Consider the following 19730-nt stretch of genomic DNA (forward strand, 5'->3'; position numbering starts at 1 on the left):
TGAGCTATACCAAAGTCTTAGAAAACCCCTTTAAACCATGATCATATGTTTATCTGCTTGTAAAGTATAGTAGTTAAAGTGGCATATATATATATATATATATATATATATATATATACACATATACACTTGATGGTTGGAGCTTTGCAGTTTTACGGCCTCTCCACGTACGGACCTCTAAGTGGAAACAGGCATGTTGGGCAGGTGATGAAATTCACACTATATCAACCCCGTCACTGACTGGGCCCATGTTGCACTACAGTTAAAGTGCTAAAGTATACTTTATCATATTATAAAAGGTCAAGTCATGGAGAGCAAGTAAAAAAAAATATATATATATAAAACTCTGCATACATTTCTGGTCTGCACGAAAATCCACAGAAATTATCACTTTCTAGTAATCTCAAACATAAGAATCCGATGGAAATAAAAATCTACAGAACTCATGACGGGTCTTGTTGTGGCCATGACTCATACAAAGGCTATGGACTTCTTTGCAACTATTTTTATTGAATGTCATCTACGGTATTATATGATAAGTTAATTTTAAATAAAATAAAAAAATTATTAACTGTTTGTCTTCTGTAGCCTGCACATATTTTCGTACATTATAGCCTGTCGAGTCCATTTCAGTGTGAAGTCAGACACACAAGTTCTCGGACGGCTCTCTCTCTGCTCCCCTGAACGATCTGTTAAACGCAATTTATCGCGTTTAACAATCTCTCTTTATTTTCTGATTGTAGATTTTTTTATTCTATTTTCTGAACATGATTATGGGGTGATCATCTTGCCTGAGCTGCTGTTAACAGCATTTAGAGATACGCTTTACAACAGCCATATAGACCACAGGCAAAGTCTGGAAGAGGCTCACTGACTTCTATGGGAGAGTTTTCTAGGCATGCTCTGTAACCTGTGCAGAGATCAGGAGGGAACAGAGAAGCTGTGATATAACCTATTGTGAGCAGTGGATCCTGCATTATCTATACAAAGGTACTATATTTCATTGTAATCCTGCCTGTAATGATAATGAAATGACTGCTGAAAAGTAATCTTTACAGCACAGAAGTGTCAGCATATATGCTTAGTAGTCAGTGCTAAAACCGCAACATAAAAACTGGTCATTTTCTGATTACAAATTCCCATTAGGGCTCATGCACACGACCATTGCTTGTTTTGCGGTCCGCAAATTGACGATCCGAAAAACACAGATACCGGCCGTGTGCGGTTTTGTGTAACAGACCGTATGGTCCATAATAGAACAGTCCTATCCTTATCTGTAATGCGGACAAGAATAGAACAAGCTCTATATTTTTGCAGATGCCATGGAACGGACGTACACACAGCACATGGTATGCTGTCTGCATCTTTTGTGGCTCTGTTGAAGTGAATTGGAAAGCATCCGACTCGCAAAAAATGTGGATCGATGCGGACAAAAATAAATAAATTATTGTGTGCATAAGCTGACATTTTTGGTTAAAGTTTATTTTGTCAGGCTCTAAAGAAATCAGCAGAGATAAAAGCTACAAAGTGAGCTGTCTGACAGTTCTCATCCGACAGATTTCCCTCTGAAAGGGACTGCGCAGCCTGCAATGTACGTGATCACATGCAGGCTGCAGAAGACAAACGCTAAACATGTTTATTTAAGACCAATTACAAAAATTATTTATTGCATGAGATGTATTATTTTTTTTTTTATGATGCAAAGGGTGTCCATAAAACAGTTTTCTGGGTTAATACAGTAAAGGCTGAATAAATGGAGGCAACATAAAATATAAGTAATGTCCGTGAGCACAGATGCTTGTAGAATGGGACTGATACAGCTGTAAACTAACAAACAGTCAAGCTGTGAGAAAAGTCCTCATTTGACTCAATGGGAAAGCGAGTGTTCTTATCTCTGAATTACTCAAATTATATTAGCCATGAACACATATTGGATGCGACAGGCCCTCCAAAACTAAACAGGAACCAATGACATCAGTGAAGCATAGTGTTAATAGTGAACTGATGCATTACCATTGGCCCAGCAAGACAGCTGCTGTTGCTCAACCCATATCATGCAAGCCTAAAGTCAGTTTACTGTGCAGATGTGCTGTTTCCATAGGCATGAAACAAACTAATGACCATGGCAGATTACAGATTTACGGAAATAATGTCGCGCATTATGTCATAATCTAGCACTCATTCAGCTGTACAAAATCCTGCAGCACTGAAAATACAGGGTACACTTTGAAGGCAGCGGTCTATATAAAGTAAAGATTTGGTGAAGGAGCATTCCTTGGACGGGTTTTATTTTATACCCAACCTGACAGAAAGGACAAACCGCACACACGCTTTACAGTACACAACTCTTGTTCAAATAGGTCTTTTTAAAAAAAAAAAAAAAAATGACCTAGACCCCCTTAGTGGGCTTAATAAATTATAAATCTTTCCGATTTTTCATCAATGATTCAGGTACAAAGTTCATGTTATGCACTGTACAAAGCAAGTTTAGACTACAACATTAAAAAGGATTATTTAAAGCGGAAGCCCATGTAGAAGAGGACCAAGATACTTTATATGTAGTGTAACCGTGGAAGCAAAAGGAAATAAAAGCACTGTGCCATTCGTAGGTTTGACTTCTAGGAGCACTCGGTTATGTCACACCAAGCTGAAAGGTCATTCAGCCGGCCATCGTGAGAGGAAGGGAGATGTACTACTGTATTGTAGCAATCATATGACATTAAAAGCATACCTCCAATGAAAAAAAAAATTCAATTTCACAGTGCTCTTAGATACTCATGTACAGTATCTCATGTGAACTCCTTCCCTTCTACGGGCAGATATTCGTATTGCAGACAGTTCCTTGTTATTATTGTTTGCCATGTTACAGTGGAGTGGTAGTCTGGTCACGCTCACTCTCACTACTTCTATAAGCCTGCTGGCTCTCATTAACTTGGTCACCCCTCCCCTGTTGGTATACTCCTATAGTCAGACCCCTCCCACAGTGCAGTGATCACTTGAAACAGTGCTGATGCTGCTGTGATCACAAGGCATTCCTGGAAGATACAGACACACAAACAGCTTGTAATTCTCTGTACAGGCAACACATTCAAGTCATTATGTCCGACACTTTTGAGCACGCGCTGCAGTGTTTCACGTCTTCATCTAACTCTGCCGCATACTGATATGAATGGAACATGTAGCTTGTAAATCAATGGAGCTCAAGCAGCATATGGCAATATTCTAGATTACAAGCTTTCATTGACACAAGGAGATGCTTATTTTAGAGATTATTAGGTGGATCACTGGAAGTACAGATAACCGGTTTGCTGCTGGTTGAGCATGGTCGACAGAACATAAGATATTAATGCACTGACAGTATAGTCACACTAAAATATAAGCTCATTCCTTACAAAATGGTTTTCACTGAATGTAACTGCCTACAAAGATATTGCACGAAACGATGCTGTACAGGTCCTTCTAAAAAAATTTGCATATTGTGATAAAGTTCATTATTTTCTGTAATGTACTGACAAACATTAGTCTTTCATATATTTTAGATTCATTACACACAACTGAAGTAGTTCAAGCCTTTTATTGTTTTAATATTGATGATTTTGGCATACAGCTCATGAAAACCCAAAATTCCTATGTAAAAAAATTAGCATATCATGAAAAGGTTCTCTAAACGAGCTATTAACCTAATCATCTGAATCAACTAATTAACTCTAAACACCTGCAAAAGATTCCTGAGGCTTTTAAAAACTCCCAGCCTGGTTCATTACTCAAAACCGCAATCATGGGTAAGACTGCCGACCTGACTGCTGTCCAGAAGGCCATCATTGACACCCTCAAGCAAGAGGGTAAGACACAGAAAGAAATTTCTGAACGAATAGGCTGTTCCCAGAGTGCTGTATCAAGGCACCTCAGTGGGAAGTCTGTGGGAAGGGAAAAGTGTGGCAGAAAACGCTGCACAACGAGAAGAGGTGACCGGACCCTGAGGAAGATTGTGGAGAAGGACCGATTCCAGACCTTGGGGGACCTGCGGAAGCAGTGGACTGAGTCTGGACTAGAAACATCCAGAGCCACCGTGTACAGGCGTGTGCAGGAAATGGGCTACAGGTGCCGCATTCCCCAGGTAGAGCCACTTTTCAACCAGAAACAGCGGCAGAAGCGCCTGACCTGGGCTACAGAGAAGCAGCACTGGACTGTTGCTCAGTGGTCCAAAGTACTTTTTTCGGATGAAAGCAAATTTTGCATGTCATTCGGAAATCAAGGTGCCAGAGTCTGGAGGAAGACTGGGGAGAGGGAAATGCCAAAATGCCTGAAGTCCAGTGTCAAGTACCAACAGTCAGTGATGGTCTGGGGTGCCATGTCAGCTGCTGGTGTTGGTCCACTGTGTTTTATCAAGGACAGGGTCAATGCAGCTAGCTATCAGGAGATTTTGGAGCACTTCATGCTTCCATCTGCTGAAAAGCTTTATGGAGATGAAGATTTCATTTTTCAGCACGACCTGGCACCTGCTCACAGTGCCAAAACCACTGGTAAATGGTTTACTGACCATGGTATTACTGTGCTCAATTGGCCTGCCAACTCTCCTGACCTGAACCCCATAGAGAATCTGTGGGATATTGGGAAGAGAAAGTTGAGAGACGCAAGACCCAACACTCTGGATGAGCTTAAGGCCGCTATCGAAGCATCCTAGGCCTCCATAACACCTCAGCAGTGCCACAGGCTGATTGCCTCCATGCCACGCCGCATTGAAGCAGTCATTTCTGCAAAAGGATTCCCGACCAAGTATTGAGTGCATAACTGAACATAATTATTTGAAGGTTGACTTTTTTTGTATTAAAAACACTTTTCTTTTATTGGTCGGATGAAATATGCTAATTTTTTTAGATAGGAATTTTGGGTTTTCATGAGCTGTGTGCCAAAATCATCAATATTAAAACAATAAAAGGCTTGAACTACTTCAGTTGTGTGTAATGAATCTAAAATATATGAAAGTCTAATGTTTATCAGTACATTACAGAAAATAATGAACTTTATCACAATATGCTAATTTTTTTAGAAGGACCTGTATGTCTGGGTTAAAATTAATAAATTATCAATATATTAAAGGCCTCATTTTACAAACCGAATACATTTTTTTTTAAAGTTTTCTGACTGGCTCAGTGAGGCGATCATCCCAGAAGCTCCTTGTCTATCACGTTCAAGTACCTTGAGCAAAGAAATAAAGAGCATGTGCTTACCCGAGAACCCAGAGGAAATACTTTAAAGAGAAATAGGTTTAAGAGAAGGAAAAAAAATACTAATGTACTGAACTGCCGCTTTAAATAATCCACCTTAAAAACAAAACTAACATATCTATATATATTATATACACACCCACATAGACCAAGGACATCTCCCACACCATATTACATAAGCATGGGCACATCATAATAGATTTACAGCATGAAGACTTATGTTGTAGAGTTCCTGGTGCCAACATTCATTCCAACTGCATGGTGGACAGTCAGATCTCTAATGGACTTTGATAAATAGGACTACCAACTACTAAAAAAAAATAAAAAATAGACCAAGGTCCGAGTCTCGCAGATACATTTAGATACAGGAGAGATATTCAAGCTTTTCCATTAATCCCAGGTCTTGTTGCAGACAGGCTCTTAGTCTAATCTACTGCAGCAAGGTCTAGAAGTAACTGTTTGTTCCAAAGGAAGAAAGGAGAAAAGAAAAAGTTGGTAGAAAGCCTTCCAAGGCTTCATTTCCCCCCATACATCCTCTCAATATCTTCCTGGTAATGACTCTTAAGCTCCTTGCGTTTCAGCTTGAAGGCATCGGTCACCAATCCTGTCTCAGGAGTCCAAGGCTCAGAAACAAGGCGGAGCTTAGCAGGGATCTCAAACTTTTCAAGGGTGGCTGAAAACAAAGAAAAAAGTATTATAAAGCGTTCAGTATAGACTCCAAAATGTTGTAGCAAACATCCAAATGGACTGCTGCATATGTAAATAGGAGATAGGAATAGTTATAGTCCCCGGGAATACCATGATATTCCATTAATGGGGTTGTCATCGTGTAGATAAAATTACTACAAGGCACTTATTAATGTACTTTGATTGTCCATATTGCTTCATTTGCTTGCTTGATTCATTTTTCCATTGCATTATACACATCCCGTTTCAATGGTTATAACCACCCTGCAATCCAGCAGCGGTGGCCGTTCTTGCACACTATAGGAAAATCTCCCAGCCTCTCTGGTGGCCGTCATCATGGGAACGCTCATAGGACAGCCTTTTCTCCTACAGTATGCAAGCACGACCTCCACTGCTGGAATGCAGGGTGGTCGTAACCATGGAAACGAGAGGTGTATAATGCAATTGAAAAATTTATCAATAAAGCAAAGGAAGCAATATGGACAATTAAAATATATTAGAAAGTGTCTTGTATTAACTTTGTCTACATGATAAATGCAATTTGCTGAAGTGAGAGAACCCCTTTAAATGCAACATTTATGAGGTTTTCATGCGATGTATGTGTGATAATATCAAAACACATGATAAAACAAAATGTGATTCATGAAACCAAGTTGCATTGTAGTTCCCATCGCAGTGCACACTGACGAAAGCTTTCCTTTATACTGTATGTCTCCTTTCCTTGCATGTGATGAAGTATTGAGGCATTCAGGTTAAGGTTTTGCAATTAAAGTATAGCTTTATTTTACATAATCTGCATCATCCATTTGCCCAGGGGTACATGTCAATAACAGAATATTTTTGACCGGACGTTTCGGTCACGATGGACCTTCATCAGCAGTCACATTATCTGTGAAGTGGGTAAAGGCATCCAGCCAGCACCCCAAGAATGCCTTTACCCACTTTACAGATAATGTGACCGCTGATGAAGGTCCATCGTGACCGAAACACCGGTCAGAAATATTCTGTTATTGACATGTACCACTGGGCAAATGAATGATGCAGATTATGTAAAATAAAGCTATACTTTAATTGCAAAACCTTAACCTGAATGCCTCAATACTTCATCAATTGGATGGTGGCTTAACAGCCCTTGATTGGCACCAGGGACACTTTGATATAGTGCGGTTCCTCACTTCACTACAGATCCTTTCCTTGCATGACCTTGGTCCTTTCTAGATGGCGTCACCTGATATCAAGGTGGTCAGGTGGACACACTGATTGATTTGGACCTAAATCTAGGACTAAAATACAATATCCCATCATAATGCACTGTACCCACTTAAAAGTGCAAACCTCAGCACATAACCTGCTAGATTTTGTCAGAATCTGTGTAACAGATAACATGAAGAACCAGTGTATGTTGAAAAGTTTAACCTTGAGTAAGTGACATACCTGCTGCGGGAGATTCTGCCAAGACTCTGAGCACTTCCTTCTCCATTACTGGGTTATTGCACAGAGACTCAAAGCTTCCTTGCACTCCTTTCTTCTCCGCTAGCTTTAATAGATCCTTCTGATTTGGCACCACAAAGCCAATCACATATGACTGATCGCTGGAACAGAAAGCAAGCATGAATATTAAACAGGGAGATCTAAAAAGTCTTATTACATCCACCATTACTTACATTTTCTCAGTTACCCCTCATTTATTGTGGTTGCTAGCCCATTTTTTTTTTTTAATAGCACGAATTCCCTCTGCTCAAGTGACACCGCTCCAATCTGCCCAGGATTTGTTAACAGGACTGCATTGGTGATGTGCCCTTATACCGCACATGGCTGTCGCAGGTAATCAATGGTCTCACTGGTCTTGTTCCGTACATAGTTGAGACCAGTTAATGGCTGGAGTGGTCACATACACTTCTTGGGCGACAAGGGTCACATTTGGTATATGGACAGTCACCGCCACAGCCAAGAACATGACACATGGCTTTTTACACCAAAAGAAAAAAAAAGAAGAAAAAAAAGACGCAAAACTGTTGATAAATGCCACCCCAACCCTCGTGTACGATGGTTCTAAAAGACATAAAAGGCATGATCTTTGCAGGGCTACTCCAACTATTCTAGAAAATAATTAAAATGGTTGTTTTCTGGAGGAGTGAGCCTACAAAGATAAAAAGGATCAAGGACCAACAAACCTATTCACCAGCAAGAATGCCCTGCTCAGAATAACGCATTTTATAGTCATCCATCGCATAGAGCATTTATCATCTAGACGTAAATATCACAGAAGAAGTCAATTGTATTGGAAAGCAAATGACTCATCTGCATGCAGGAGAAGAAGAGCATGACGCAATACTAGCACAAGGAGAACATTCACAACCCAATTCTAGATCATTACTACTTGGAAATGTTTCAGAGGTTATTAGATCAATGGAAAGGATGACTCTTCTACCAGGAAGGATGGGAGGGGAGAAAACAGACAGGGAGTCAATGAACCATGCAGCCTAAGAGCTACATTTTCTAAATGGTAGATCCATAGAATTCAGACAGTCACTTATGGCTTTGATTGTCATGACGCAAAATGTCTACATCAGGACACTGAAATATAATAAGATCAGAAAGAAACTACTTAAGATATATATATATATATATATATATATATATATATATATATATATATCTCTTCTAAACTAGGTTTCCAAAATGAGGATCAATCTGACCAAAAATAACACCTGGAGGCTGGACCTTGTGTGGTGCATTAGCCCTGGAGACAACCTATGAGATGCATTAACTCGTTAAACAGTCCGTACGCTGCAGGAAGGTATCTGTATTCTGCATAAAACCAGTAATGACATACACTGGAGCAGGCCACAAATTCTTTTTTCATGGACTTATATGAATTCTGTAAGGAGAAAAACCCGCATGCAACCTAATATAGGGAAGCGTTTTTAAGATGATAGTAGGTGCCTGTGCATCAGCACATCATACATATAAGTCGGCACCTGTGCCCACCCCACCTAGTAAACCCCAGAAAACTCCAGCCATGTCAATAAAGAGGTGCTCTCACCTGTTTGCATACGCACAAATGTTGTCCACAATGGAGAGATTCTTCAAGGCCGCTTCCACCTTACCAAGGGAAACATATTCACCTGCTTGAAGTTTTACCAGGTCCTTTTTCCTGTCTGGAGAACATAATGGAGAATATTAGAGCAACATCTACCATCCTTTCACCTGGAGCAGTTAGATTAAGGCTCTTATGGTAGAAACCATAGGGCACTGTTGGATCAGTTGTATGAGACACCACTGACTTAGGCTACATGCACACGAACATTGTTAGTTTCCATGTCCGTTCCCTTTTTCATTGCGGATAGGATGCGGACCCATTCATTTCAATGGGTCCGCATCAGTATGTCCGTTCTGTTGCCCCGCAAAAAAAATAGTGCATGTCCTATTTTTTTTTGTTTGTGGACAAGCATAGGCATTATTACAATGGATCTGTATAAAAAAAAACAAAAAAAACGGATGCCATACGAAAAGTCATCCTTTTTTCGGCCGATCCGCAATTTGCAGACCGCAAAACACATACGGTCGTGTGCATGTAGGTTTAAAATAAGGTTCTTAACTGGAGTAATAATGCTGCAAGCGACACCACTGAAATATGGCAAAATCTGTGCTAGAGTCCCTGATGTAGATGTGAACAGGGCCTACAGGAGACAGTTATGAGCGCCATCCTGAAACACACAGACCCCAGATTTCTTCTCTAATGCTACAAAACATTAGAAGTTGGGAAACATAGCAAAAAAAATGCAATTGAACGCAAGATAAAAGTCCATCACTTTGTCAAGGACCAATGTCTTGGGGAAATCACTAGTTCCAATAGAAATGGCCGCAGCCTCTGTGTGAGCATTATGCAGGTTACTTAGCTGATTACATAGTTACATAGTTAATACGATTTAAAAAAGACATAAGTCGATTAAGTTCAACTGAGGGTTAGGTGGGGACGCGGAATCCAGAAGGAAGGGAGACTCAGATTTATATACCTTTCATAAGCATTAATGTTGTTTACTTTTAAGAATTCATCTAAACCCTTTATAAACCTGTCCACTGTTCCTGCTGTGACCACGTCCTGAGGAAGTCTATCCCACAGATTCACTGTTCTTACAGTAAAGAAGCTTTAACGCTTCTGGAGACTGAACTTTTTCTTCTCCAGTCAGAGGGACTGCCCCCTTGTCTTTTGAGGGCATTTTACATGGAACAGCTTTTCACCATAGTTTTTGTACGGCCCATTTATATATCTGTACAGGTTATTCATGTTCCCCCTTTGACGTCTCTTCTCAACACTAAATATATTTATTCTTTTAATCTTTCTTCATAACTAGGACACTCCATGGACACTAGGACCCTTATCATTTTAGTCCCTCTCCTTTCTATGGACTGGTGCCCAGAACGGACCTGCATATTCCAGATGAGGCCGCACCAGCGCTTTGTAAAGTGGTAATATTACATCCCTGCCCTGCAAGTCCATGCCTCGTTTAATGCATGGCAATATCCTAGTGGCCTTAGAAGCAGCTGATTGACATTGTATACTATAATTTAATCTACCATCCACAAGGACACCCAAATCCTTCTCTACAAGTGACTCTCTCAGTGTTAGCTCCCCTAGGACATATGAAGCACAGAGATTATTACTACCAAGATGCATAACTTTACATTTCTCCACATTGAACCTCATTTGCCAAGTTGATGCCCAATCACTCAGAGTATCCAAGTCAGCTTGTAGTATATGGACATCTTCCATAGACTGTACAGTACTAGAAAGCTTGTGTCCTGTGAAGGACCTAGATCCTTTTTTGAATATGGGCCCCACGTTTGCCTTGCGCCAATCACTTAGCACTGTAGCAGTACCTAGAGAATCTTAAAAAATTATAAACAGGAGCACAGCAATGACTGAACTGAGCTCTTTAAGAACTCTTGGGTGTAATCCATCTGGACCCAGAGCCTTGTTCACATCTACCACATTTAACTTCTCTTGGACCATATCTACAGTTAGCCAATTGAGTATATCACTGGATGTACTAACAGCCCCAGCACCACAGGTATCAGCTCATTCATCTTCTTTTGTATATACAGAGCTAAAAAAACAATTTAGTAACGCTGCCTTTTCCTTATCTTTAGTGACTACACCCCCCCCCCCCCCCTTACCATTATTTAGGGGACCTACCTGCTCGGACCTTGTTTTTTTTAGCATTTATATATTAAAATAATTTTTGGGGATATTTTTTGCTCTCTCTTGCCACCTACTGTTCGTTTTGTATTTTTGCTAATTTTATCTCTATTTTACAGATTTTATTAAGCCCTTTGTAATTTTCAAATGCTACAGCTGACCCCTCAGGTCATTACTGTTATAATTACATGGTGTACAGGAGAGGTTACAGGGCTCGGGAACGGGTCAGTGTGTTTGATGGACCGCTCTGTTAGTAGTGACTGGTCAACTTATCAGTTACATAGAAGCTACAATTATAAGAGGGCTAAAAGGAGATTACAGGAATTCTACGATAGGCTTCTTGAGTAGTACACAGACTACTGGAAGAGCTTAGGACGTGTTAATAGGCATTGGATAGTAATTGTGGAAACTGGTACCTTGACAGTGTCGCCGTATATTCATATATACATTTATTTGGGTTTAACATCACGCTAAAAACAAGAGAGAACCACTATCACCTTACTGACCGATACGTCTCTGTGAATATGTTGATTATATGCTGTCCATCTCTTACAACACAAAACTTCTACTTGAGTGATACTGCTATATGTATCTTGTCTAATGAGACAACAGAGTATGTCAAATCACGACAATTATTCTTATTATAATATTAAAGCCGTCCAGTGATCAACTTATCACAAAGCGTCTGGTCTCTGAACCCGGACGATCAGCCATACTAGACGAGGAAGATCCAGCTGGTCAGACATTTTCCCTAAACAGCAGGCTATGTAATAAATGATCAGGCAATTGCACCAGAGTAAAGGACCACGTTCTTATATAGATAATACTGTGGGCGAAACGCTCCGCTATGGCTTCCATATTATATTATCGCAATGAGCCAACCACTTTAACCACTTCAGCCCCGCTAGCTGAAACCCCCTTAAATGACCAGGCCACTTTTTACACTTCTGCACTAAACTACTTTCACCGTTTATTGCTCGGTCATGCAACTTACCACCCAAATGAATTTTACCTCCTTTTCTTCTCACTAATAGAGCTTTCACTTGGTGGTATTTCATTGCTGCTGACATTTTTACTTTTTTGTTATTAATCAAAATTTAATGATTTTTTTCAGCTGTAAAATTTTGCAAAAAATAAATAAAAAATACATCCATATATAAATTGTTCGCTAAATTTATTGTTCTACATGTCTTTGATAAAAAAAAAATGTTTGGGCAAAAAAAAAAAAAAATGGTTTGGGTAAAAGTTATAGCGTTTACAAACTATGGTACAAAAATGTGAATTTCCGCTTTTTGAAGCAGCTCTGACTTTCTGAGCACCTGTCATGTTTCCTGAGGTTCTACAATGGCCAGACAGTACAAACACCCCACAAATGACCCCATTTCGGAAAGTAGACACCCTAAGGTATTACACTGATGGGCATAGTGAGTTCATAGAACTTTTTATTTTTTGTCACAAGTTAGCGGAAAATGATGATTTATGTTTTTTTTTTTTTTTTCTTACAAAGTCTCATATTCCACTAACTTGTGACAAAAAATAAAAACTTCCATGAACTCACTATGCCCATCACAAAATACCTTGGGGTGTCTTCTTTCCAAAATGGGGTCACTTGTGGGGTAGTTATACTGCCCTGGCATTCTAGGGGCCCAGATGCGTGAGAAGAAGTTTGCAATCAAAATCTGTAAAAAATGACCGGTGAAATCCGAAAGGTGCACTTTGGAATGTGTGCCCCTTTGCCCACCTAGGCTGCAAGAAAGTGTCACACATCTGGTATCGCCGTACTCAGGAGAAGTTGGGGAATGTGTTTTGGGGTGTCACTTTACATATACCCATGCTGGGTGAGAGAAATATCTTGGCAAAAGACAACATTTACCATTTTTTTATACAAAGTTGGCATTTGACCAAGATATTTATCTCACCCAGCATGGCTATATGTAAAATGACACCCCAAAACACATTGCCCAACTTCTCCTGAGTACGGCGATACCAGATGTGTGACACTTTTCTGCAGCCTAAGTGGGCAAAGGGGCACACATTCCAAAGAGAACCTTTAGGATTTCACCGGCCATTTTTTACAGATTTTGATTTCAAACTACTTCGCACACATATGGGCCCCTAAATTGCCAGGGCAGTATAACTACCCCACAAGTGACCCCATTTTGGAAAGAAGACACCCCAAGGTATTTCGTGAGGGGCACGGCGAGTTTCTAGAATTTAAAAATTTTTGTCACAAGTTAGTGGAATATGAGACTTTGTTAGAAAAAAAAATTAAAAATCATCATTTTCCGCTAACTTGTGACAAAAAAATAAAAAATTCTAGGAACTCGCCATGCCCCTCACGGAATACCTTGGGGTGTCTTCTTTCCAAAATGGGGTCACTTGTGGGGTAGATATACTGCCCTGGCATTCTAGGGGCCCTAATGTGTGGTAAGTAGTTTGAAATCAAAATGTGTAAAAAATGACCTGTAAAATCCTAAAGGTGCTCTTTGGAATGTGTGCCCCTTTGCCCACCTAGGCGGCAAAAAAGTGTCACACATGTGGTATCGCCATGTGTGGGGAATGTGTTTTGGGGTGTCATTTTACATATACCCATGCTGGGTGAGAGAAATATCTTGGCAAAAGACAACTTTTTCCATTTTTTTATACAAAGTTGGCATTTGACCAAGATATTTATCTCACCCGGCATGGGTATATGTAAAATGACACCCCAAAACACATTCCCCAACTTCTTCTGAGTACGGCGATACCACATGTGACTTTTTTGCAGCCTAGATGCGCAAAGGGGCCCAAATTCCTTTTAGGAGGGCATTTTTAGACATTTGGATCCCAGACTTCTCACGCTTTAGGGCCCCTAAAAAGCCAGGGCAGTATAAATACCCCACATGTGACCCCATTTTGGAAAGAAGACACCCCAAGGTATTCAATGAGGGGCATGGCGAGTTCATAGAAATTTTTTTTTGGGGCACAAGTTAGCGGAAATTGACATATTATTTTTTTTTTCTCACAAAGTCTCCCTTTCCGCTAACTTGGGCCAAAGTTGGGCCAGACTCCCTGATCACCCCCCTGTCATTGATCACCCCCCTGTAAGGCTCCATTCAGACGTCCGTATGATTTTTACGGATACACGGATCGGATCCGCAAAACACATACGGACGTCTGAATGGAGCCTTACAGGGGGGTGATCACCCATACAGACTCCCTGATCACCCGAGTCAATGATCACCCCCCTGTAAGGCTCCATTCAGACGTCTGTATGATTTTTACGGATCCACGGATACATGGATCGGATCCGCAAAACACATACGGACGTCTGAATGGAGCCTTACAGAGGGGGTGATCAATGACAGGGGGGTGATCAGGGAGTGTATATGAGGTGATCACCCCCCTGTCATTGATCACCCCCCTGTAAGGCTCCATTCAGACGTCCGTATGTGTTTTGCGGATCCGATCCATGTATCCGTGGATCTGTAAAAATCATACGGACGTCTGAATGGAGCCTTACAGGGGGGTGATCAATGACGGGGGTGATCAGGGAGTCTATATGGATAATCACCCCACTGTCATTGATCACCCCCCTGTAAGGCTCCATTCAGACGTCCGTATGCGTTTTGCGGATCCGATCCATGTATCCGTAAAAATCATACGGACCTGAATGGAGCCTTACAGGGGGGTGATCAATGACAGGAGGGTGATCAGGGAGTCTATATGGGGTGATCAGTGGTTCATAAAGGGTTAATAAGTGACGGGGGGGGGGGGGGGTGTAGTGTAGTGTAGTGGTGTTTGGTGCTACGTTACTGAGCTGCCTGTGTCCTCTGGTGGTCGATCCAAACAAAAGGGACCACCAGAGGACCAGGTAGCAGGTATATTAGACGCTGTTATCAAAACAGCGTCTAATATACCTGTTAGGGGTTAAAAGAAAATCACATCTCCAGCCTGCCAGCGCGAACGATCGCCGCTGGCAGGCTGGAGATCCACTCGCTTACCTTCCATTCCTGTGAGCGCGCGCGCCTGTGTGCACGCGTTCACAGGAAATCTCGGCTGTCGCGAAATGACGCACGGATGCGTCCAGGAGGAGTAAATCAACCACCTTCCGGACGCATCCGTGCGTTAGGCGGTCCGAAGGTGGTTAAACGTAGTTTGTCAGTACTACTAACCATCCTACACAGATGACAGAGCTAGGTAGGGGCTGGGGAGAGCAAGACAAACATACCTTTTGTGGAGCTTTTATCACTGGGAGTAGTGCAAATATGAAGTTTTATTCTGCCAGATTATGCTCCTGCAAATGCCCAGGACGGGCTCCATTTTAACTTACTTTTTGCTCACCGTCACGCAGGGTGGAGGGGCTGTGAATCAGCTCAATGCAGACAATACTTCACAGTGAAAATCAACCTCCAGTGCACTTGCAAGAGCAGAACCTGGCAGAATAAAACTTCATATTCACACTACTCCTGATAATAAAAGCTCCTCAAAAGGTATGTTTGTCCTGCTCTCCCAAGCTCCTACCTAATGCTGTCAGCGGTTTAGCACAGTTAAAACTGCTGAGAGATTTCCTTAAAGTAAGTAGTAATAGGCATACACATTGCACATAGCATAATTTGCATATGTATCAAATCGTTTTTTTTACACAATAAAAGCACACAAAAGCTATGGGGACTGGGTATTGCAGATGTGCTAGCGGCCATCTAACAACCCATGTCCTCAGCTCTATACACAAAATCCCTTCAACATACATCAGTAGTTAACACTCACCAATTATTTTTAAGCAGCCATCTGAGTGGAATTCTCCAATATCCCCAGTACAGAACCAGCGCTGGCCATTTTGATCCACTAAAAAGTCTTCTTTGGTCTTCTGCTCATTTTTGTAGTATCCCATCGTCACATTGGGACCACCAATCAGAATCTCTCCCCTGGGACAAGGCTTGTCAGTATTGAAGTAGCCACCTAAGTAATGAGTTTAGTAATACATTAGATGGCAAAGAATGCAGGAACTAATTACCAATATGACCTTTATCCTCAATACATAGCGGAGTAAAAAATAATTTGGGAAAATGACATCAATAGGAATAAGCATTTAAATAACTCCCACTGAGATCCGCCATTTTAAGCTTAAAGGGGTTACCCGCGTTATTTTTTTGTTCTTTCTATGTTCCTAACTTTCACTTACTTTATCCCCAGTGGCTGGTTTCTCAGATTTCACTGAAGGTCACATGGCCTGTGATGTCAGCTTCTTTCCCTGCTCTGATAAAGGTCGTTTACTAAAAGAGATGTCAATGTGCTGGCCACGCCCCCCCTTCACTGCAGTCTACGCTCTGCTAGGATTCTTAACCCCTTCAGCTGCACAGCTCTGCAGGCAGTGAGGAGACTATGCTGGGCACTGGAGCTGATATACTAGAGAGAGCGTTGCACAAGAAGGTAGGGGGAAGATCCTGTGTGTATTAGTAGTGTCATTACACAGCTGGGACTTATAGTCCTACACTTACAACATGCTGCAGAGTCTCCCAGCAGGCAGACATGTCACTCAGGGCAGCTCTTGTATCCACAACCTTAGCAGAGCAGGGGGAGGGGCAGAGATAGTTTTTATTGCATGTAAACAAAGGGCCATAAAAGAACCAGGGAAATGAGGAAAAAACGAGATTTTTGTGAACTCACCTGTAAAATCTCTTTCTCGCGTAGTTCATTGGGGGACACAGACCGTGGGTATAGCTGCTTGCTGCCACTAGGAGGCGACACTAGGCTAAGAAGTGATAACTCCTCCCCCGCAGGCTATACCCCCTCCAGCCTGGAGAGAGCATATCAGTTTGTGCCCAAGCAATAGGAGTAGGAGAAAAAAATCAATAATGAAAATACAGTACACAACCCACAACTGACAAACATCAGTCGGAATGCACCAGAACTGAGGACCATACTGGCCCACAAACCGCCAATATGTGCGGCAAACCGAAACTGGGTGGGAGCTGTGTCCCCCAATGAACTACGCGAGAAAGAGATTTTACAGGTGAGTTCACAAAAATCTCGTTTTCTCGCTAGTATCATTGGGGGACACAGACCGTGGGACGTCCTAAAGCAGTCCACGGGGAGGGAAAAAAAATCACACGCCCCTGGAGAAAAAACGCCCTCGAGGATGCGGCATCCGCTGCCGCCTGCAAGATCTTGCTGCCTGGAGCAGCAACAGATGATGGCTAGGAAAGACCCCCGAAACACTCGGTGAACTTGCCGGAAGACCAAGACGCTGCCCTCTAGAAGCGATGTCTGGAGTAGATGAACCCGAGAAATGACGACCGCTGGACGGCCAGGCCATCACTCCGCTAGGAAGCAACCGACAGGCAGACATCCCAGGAAAAAAAGCATCCCGTTGGAAGACGCCAGCTATGACAAGGACCTCCAAGAAAATCAGGCAGAAAACCCATACAGCGGAACGCGCCAACGCGCCAGATATGGACCAGCAAATCTCCGAGGCCAAAATAGATGGCTGATGGAGAGCCCGCCCTTAAAATACGAGGGAGAAAGAAGAGAAAAACCATGTCCGAGAAGACCCGAAAAGCGGTGACCTTCCGCCAGAAAGAAAATTCTGGCGGAGCACTGCCTGATGCCAATGACAAAGGACAAATGGACGTACAAAAAGAAGAAGAAGAAGTCCCAGAGGGGGGGCTTGTTTGTTCCTGAAACGCCCCCAGCGATATACCGATCGTCGGGGCGAAGTCGGTTGTAGACCACAACTGTGGGAGCGGAACCAAAATCCAGGTTCGCAGGATCCTCCTCTGGTTAAAAGAAACCGGTAATGGAAAAAAACCCATAATTGACATATATTGACTTCCGGGCAGAGACCAAGATAAGAGAATACTCTCCGTGGAAAAAAATAGATCCCGGATTCCATAGCTATACAACCCATTGCCACCGGTCGAGGAGACCGAAGGGAAAAGGTGGTCAGCAGTCCAGCTAGAGGAAGGACAGGAAAGAAAAATAGGGGTGTTCCGTTCAAGGAACGAAATCCCTACCAGTGGTGACAAGGTGAGACAGTCACCCGCTCAGCCTGGCTTGGGGGGACCGTAGTCCACCCCCGGAAGGAGCAGTGAAAGGAATGACCACCATCGCTTGATGTGACACAGAAGTAACCATAACTGAAGGAAGGAATCACTGTAGTGGTAGACGAGTGCCACAGGGACCAAGTAAACATATCTGACGGACAGTATCACCGTAGTGGTAGACGAGTGCCACAGGGACTAAGCTACCCAGTCGAGCGCGCCCAAGTAAGGTGCTGATAGCTATGGCACTGACGCCAATGCAAAACCCGAGTTGACGACACAAGAACAATAGTCGTCAGAGCAACGGACAGTTAACAGTAATGAAGACCAATGAGAGGTCAGGGCAAGCCCATTGCCATCAGGGACTGACACTGTACAGATCTCTTGGTAATGAAATACACCCTTGAGGAGGAGCCCATACAAAGGAAGCTGCCAGAGTAACGCAAAGGCCACACTCCAGTTGAGGAGGATGCCACACCGTACAGGATACCAATCCCAGAGTCGGAAGAAACCGCCGTCTGACGAAGGAACTGTGCAATAGGAATGTTCAGTAGGAACCCTAGCATGTAGTGGAGATGCAAATACCCTTTGTACAGTAATAGCTACCGCCTGCTCCTCCCAGCGTAAAACTGAGGGAGAGGCCTAAGGACACCCAGAAGTAGCATGGAACCAAGCTAACTCAGTCAACCAGAGCCATTCTGAGGCATTCCATCTAAAAAGGGGGCAAAACCAGAGCAACCGCCGAAGCAGTGTCAGGGTAGAACCCCTACCTGAGGGGGATGACCCTCTGCCATGAGTTCGATCTCCGGCCCTTGTGAGAACTACCCTTGCTTTTTTTTTTTTTTTTTTTTTGTTTTTGTTTTTGTTTTTGTTAGAAGTGGGATCTGAACCCACACCTCCATTTGGAGACCCGAACACCCATACACGGAAGAGATTAACTCTTGAGTCTGGCACATTAGACCACTCGGCCATCCTGACTTAGAGAACACGCTGTAGTAGTCAATGCAGAATGCCAGCAAAACACCCTCACCTAATGAGGAAGAGTGGTGGCCCAGAATACAGAGTCAGTGCAACCTTGGGCTCGCTGGGTCGTAATCCCAACATTTGTATAATGGCGTGCACCCACACGCTGTAGAGGACCAAGTTCTGACCGACCTGAACGGTGGAGGCCCATAGGGATGGGAATCTAGGGCACCTGAAGAGCTGCTGAGCGACTCCCTTAAGAGAACAAGGAACGACCTATCTGCGCCAACCACCAGTACCAGAAGAGACGGGAGGATACAGTATGGGAGCAGTCCCAGTATCCATATACCTCTAGATGAAGAGTACCAGGCACCAATGGCAACGACTGTTGCTGCGGCCCACCCGTGAAGGAAGCCACGGCATCTAGTGCGGAGGCTTAGTTGAATTAAAGCATGCATAGATGCTCAGAGATTTCCCGTAAGATGTAGAAGGGGGTAATGCCACGACTGTTGACTAGTATTCAGTGGTAGCGCAACCCTCCGTCAAGGAAGGAAGGTAGGGAGATAAACAGAACCGCATCCAACGGTAGTGTAACAACCCCCTCCCTGGAGGGGGTAACGCGTACTG

The 19730-nt window shown here is 42.7% G+C and overlaps 1 protein-coding gene across 2 annotated transcripts in view; it reads right to left on the reverse strand.

Moving 5' to 3' along the window:
- Positions 1–5032: 5032 nt before the first annotated feature.
- The window catches only part of ACSL3 (acyl-CoA synthetase long chain family member 3), a 133231-nt gene continuing 118533 nt past the window's right edge, over positions 5033–19730 (reverse strand). For both annotated transcript variants that reach the window (XM_044291486.1, XM_044291485.1), the window contains exons 12-15: positions 15868–16059; positions 8962–9076; positions 7350–7507; positions 5033–5901 (exon numbers count right to left, since the gene is read on the reverse strand). In XM_044291486.1, coding sequence (XP_044147421.1) covers positions 5744–5901; positions 7350–7507; positions 8962–9076; positions 15868–16059 — 623 coding nt within the window. In that variant the 3' untranslated portion in view covers positions 5033–5743. The remainder of the gene's footprint in view (positions 5902–7349; positions 7508–8961; positions 9077–15867; positions 16060–19730) is intronic.

This window comes from Bufo gargarizans, chromosome 4, assembly GCF_014858855.1.
Source record: "Bufo gargarizans isolate SCDJY-AF-19 chromosome 4, ASM1485885v1, whole genome shotgun sequence".
NCBI lineage: Eukaryota > Metazoa > Chordata > Amphibia > Anura > Bufonidae > Bufo > Bufo gargarizans.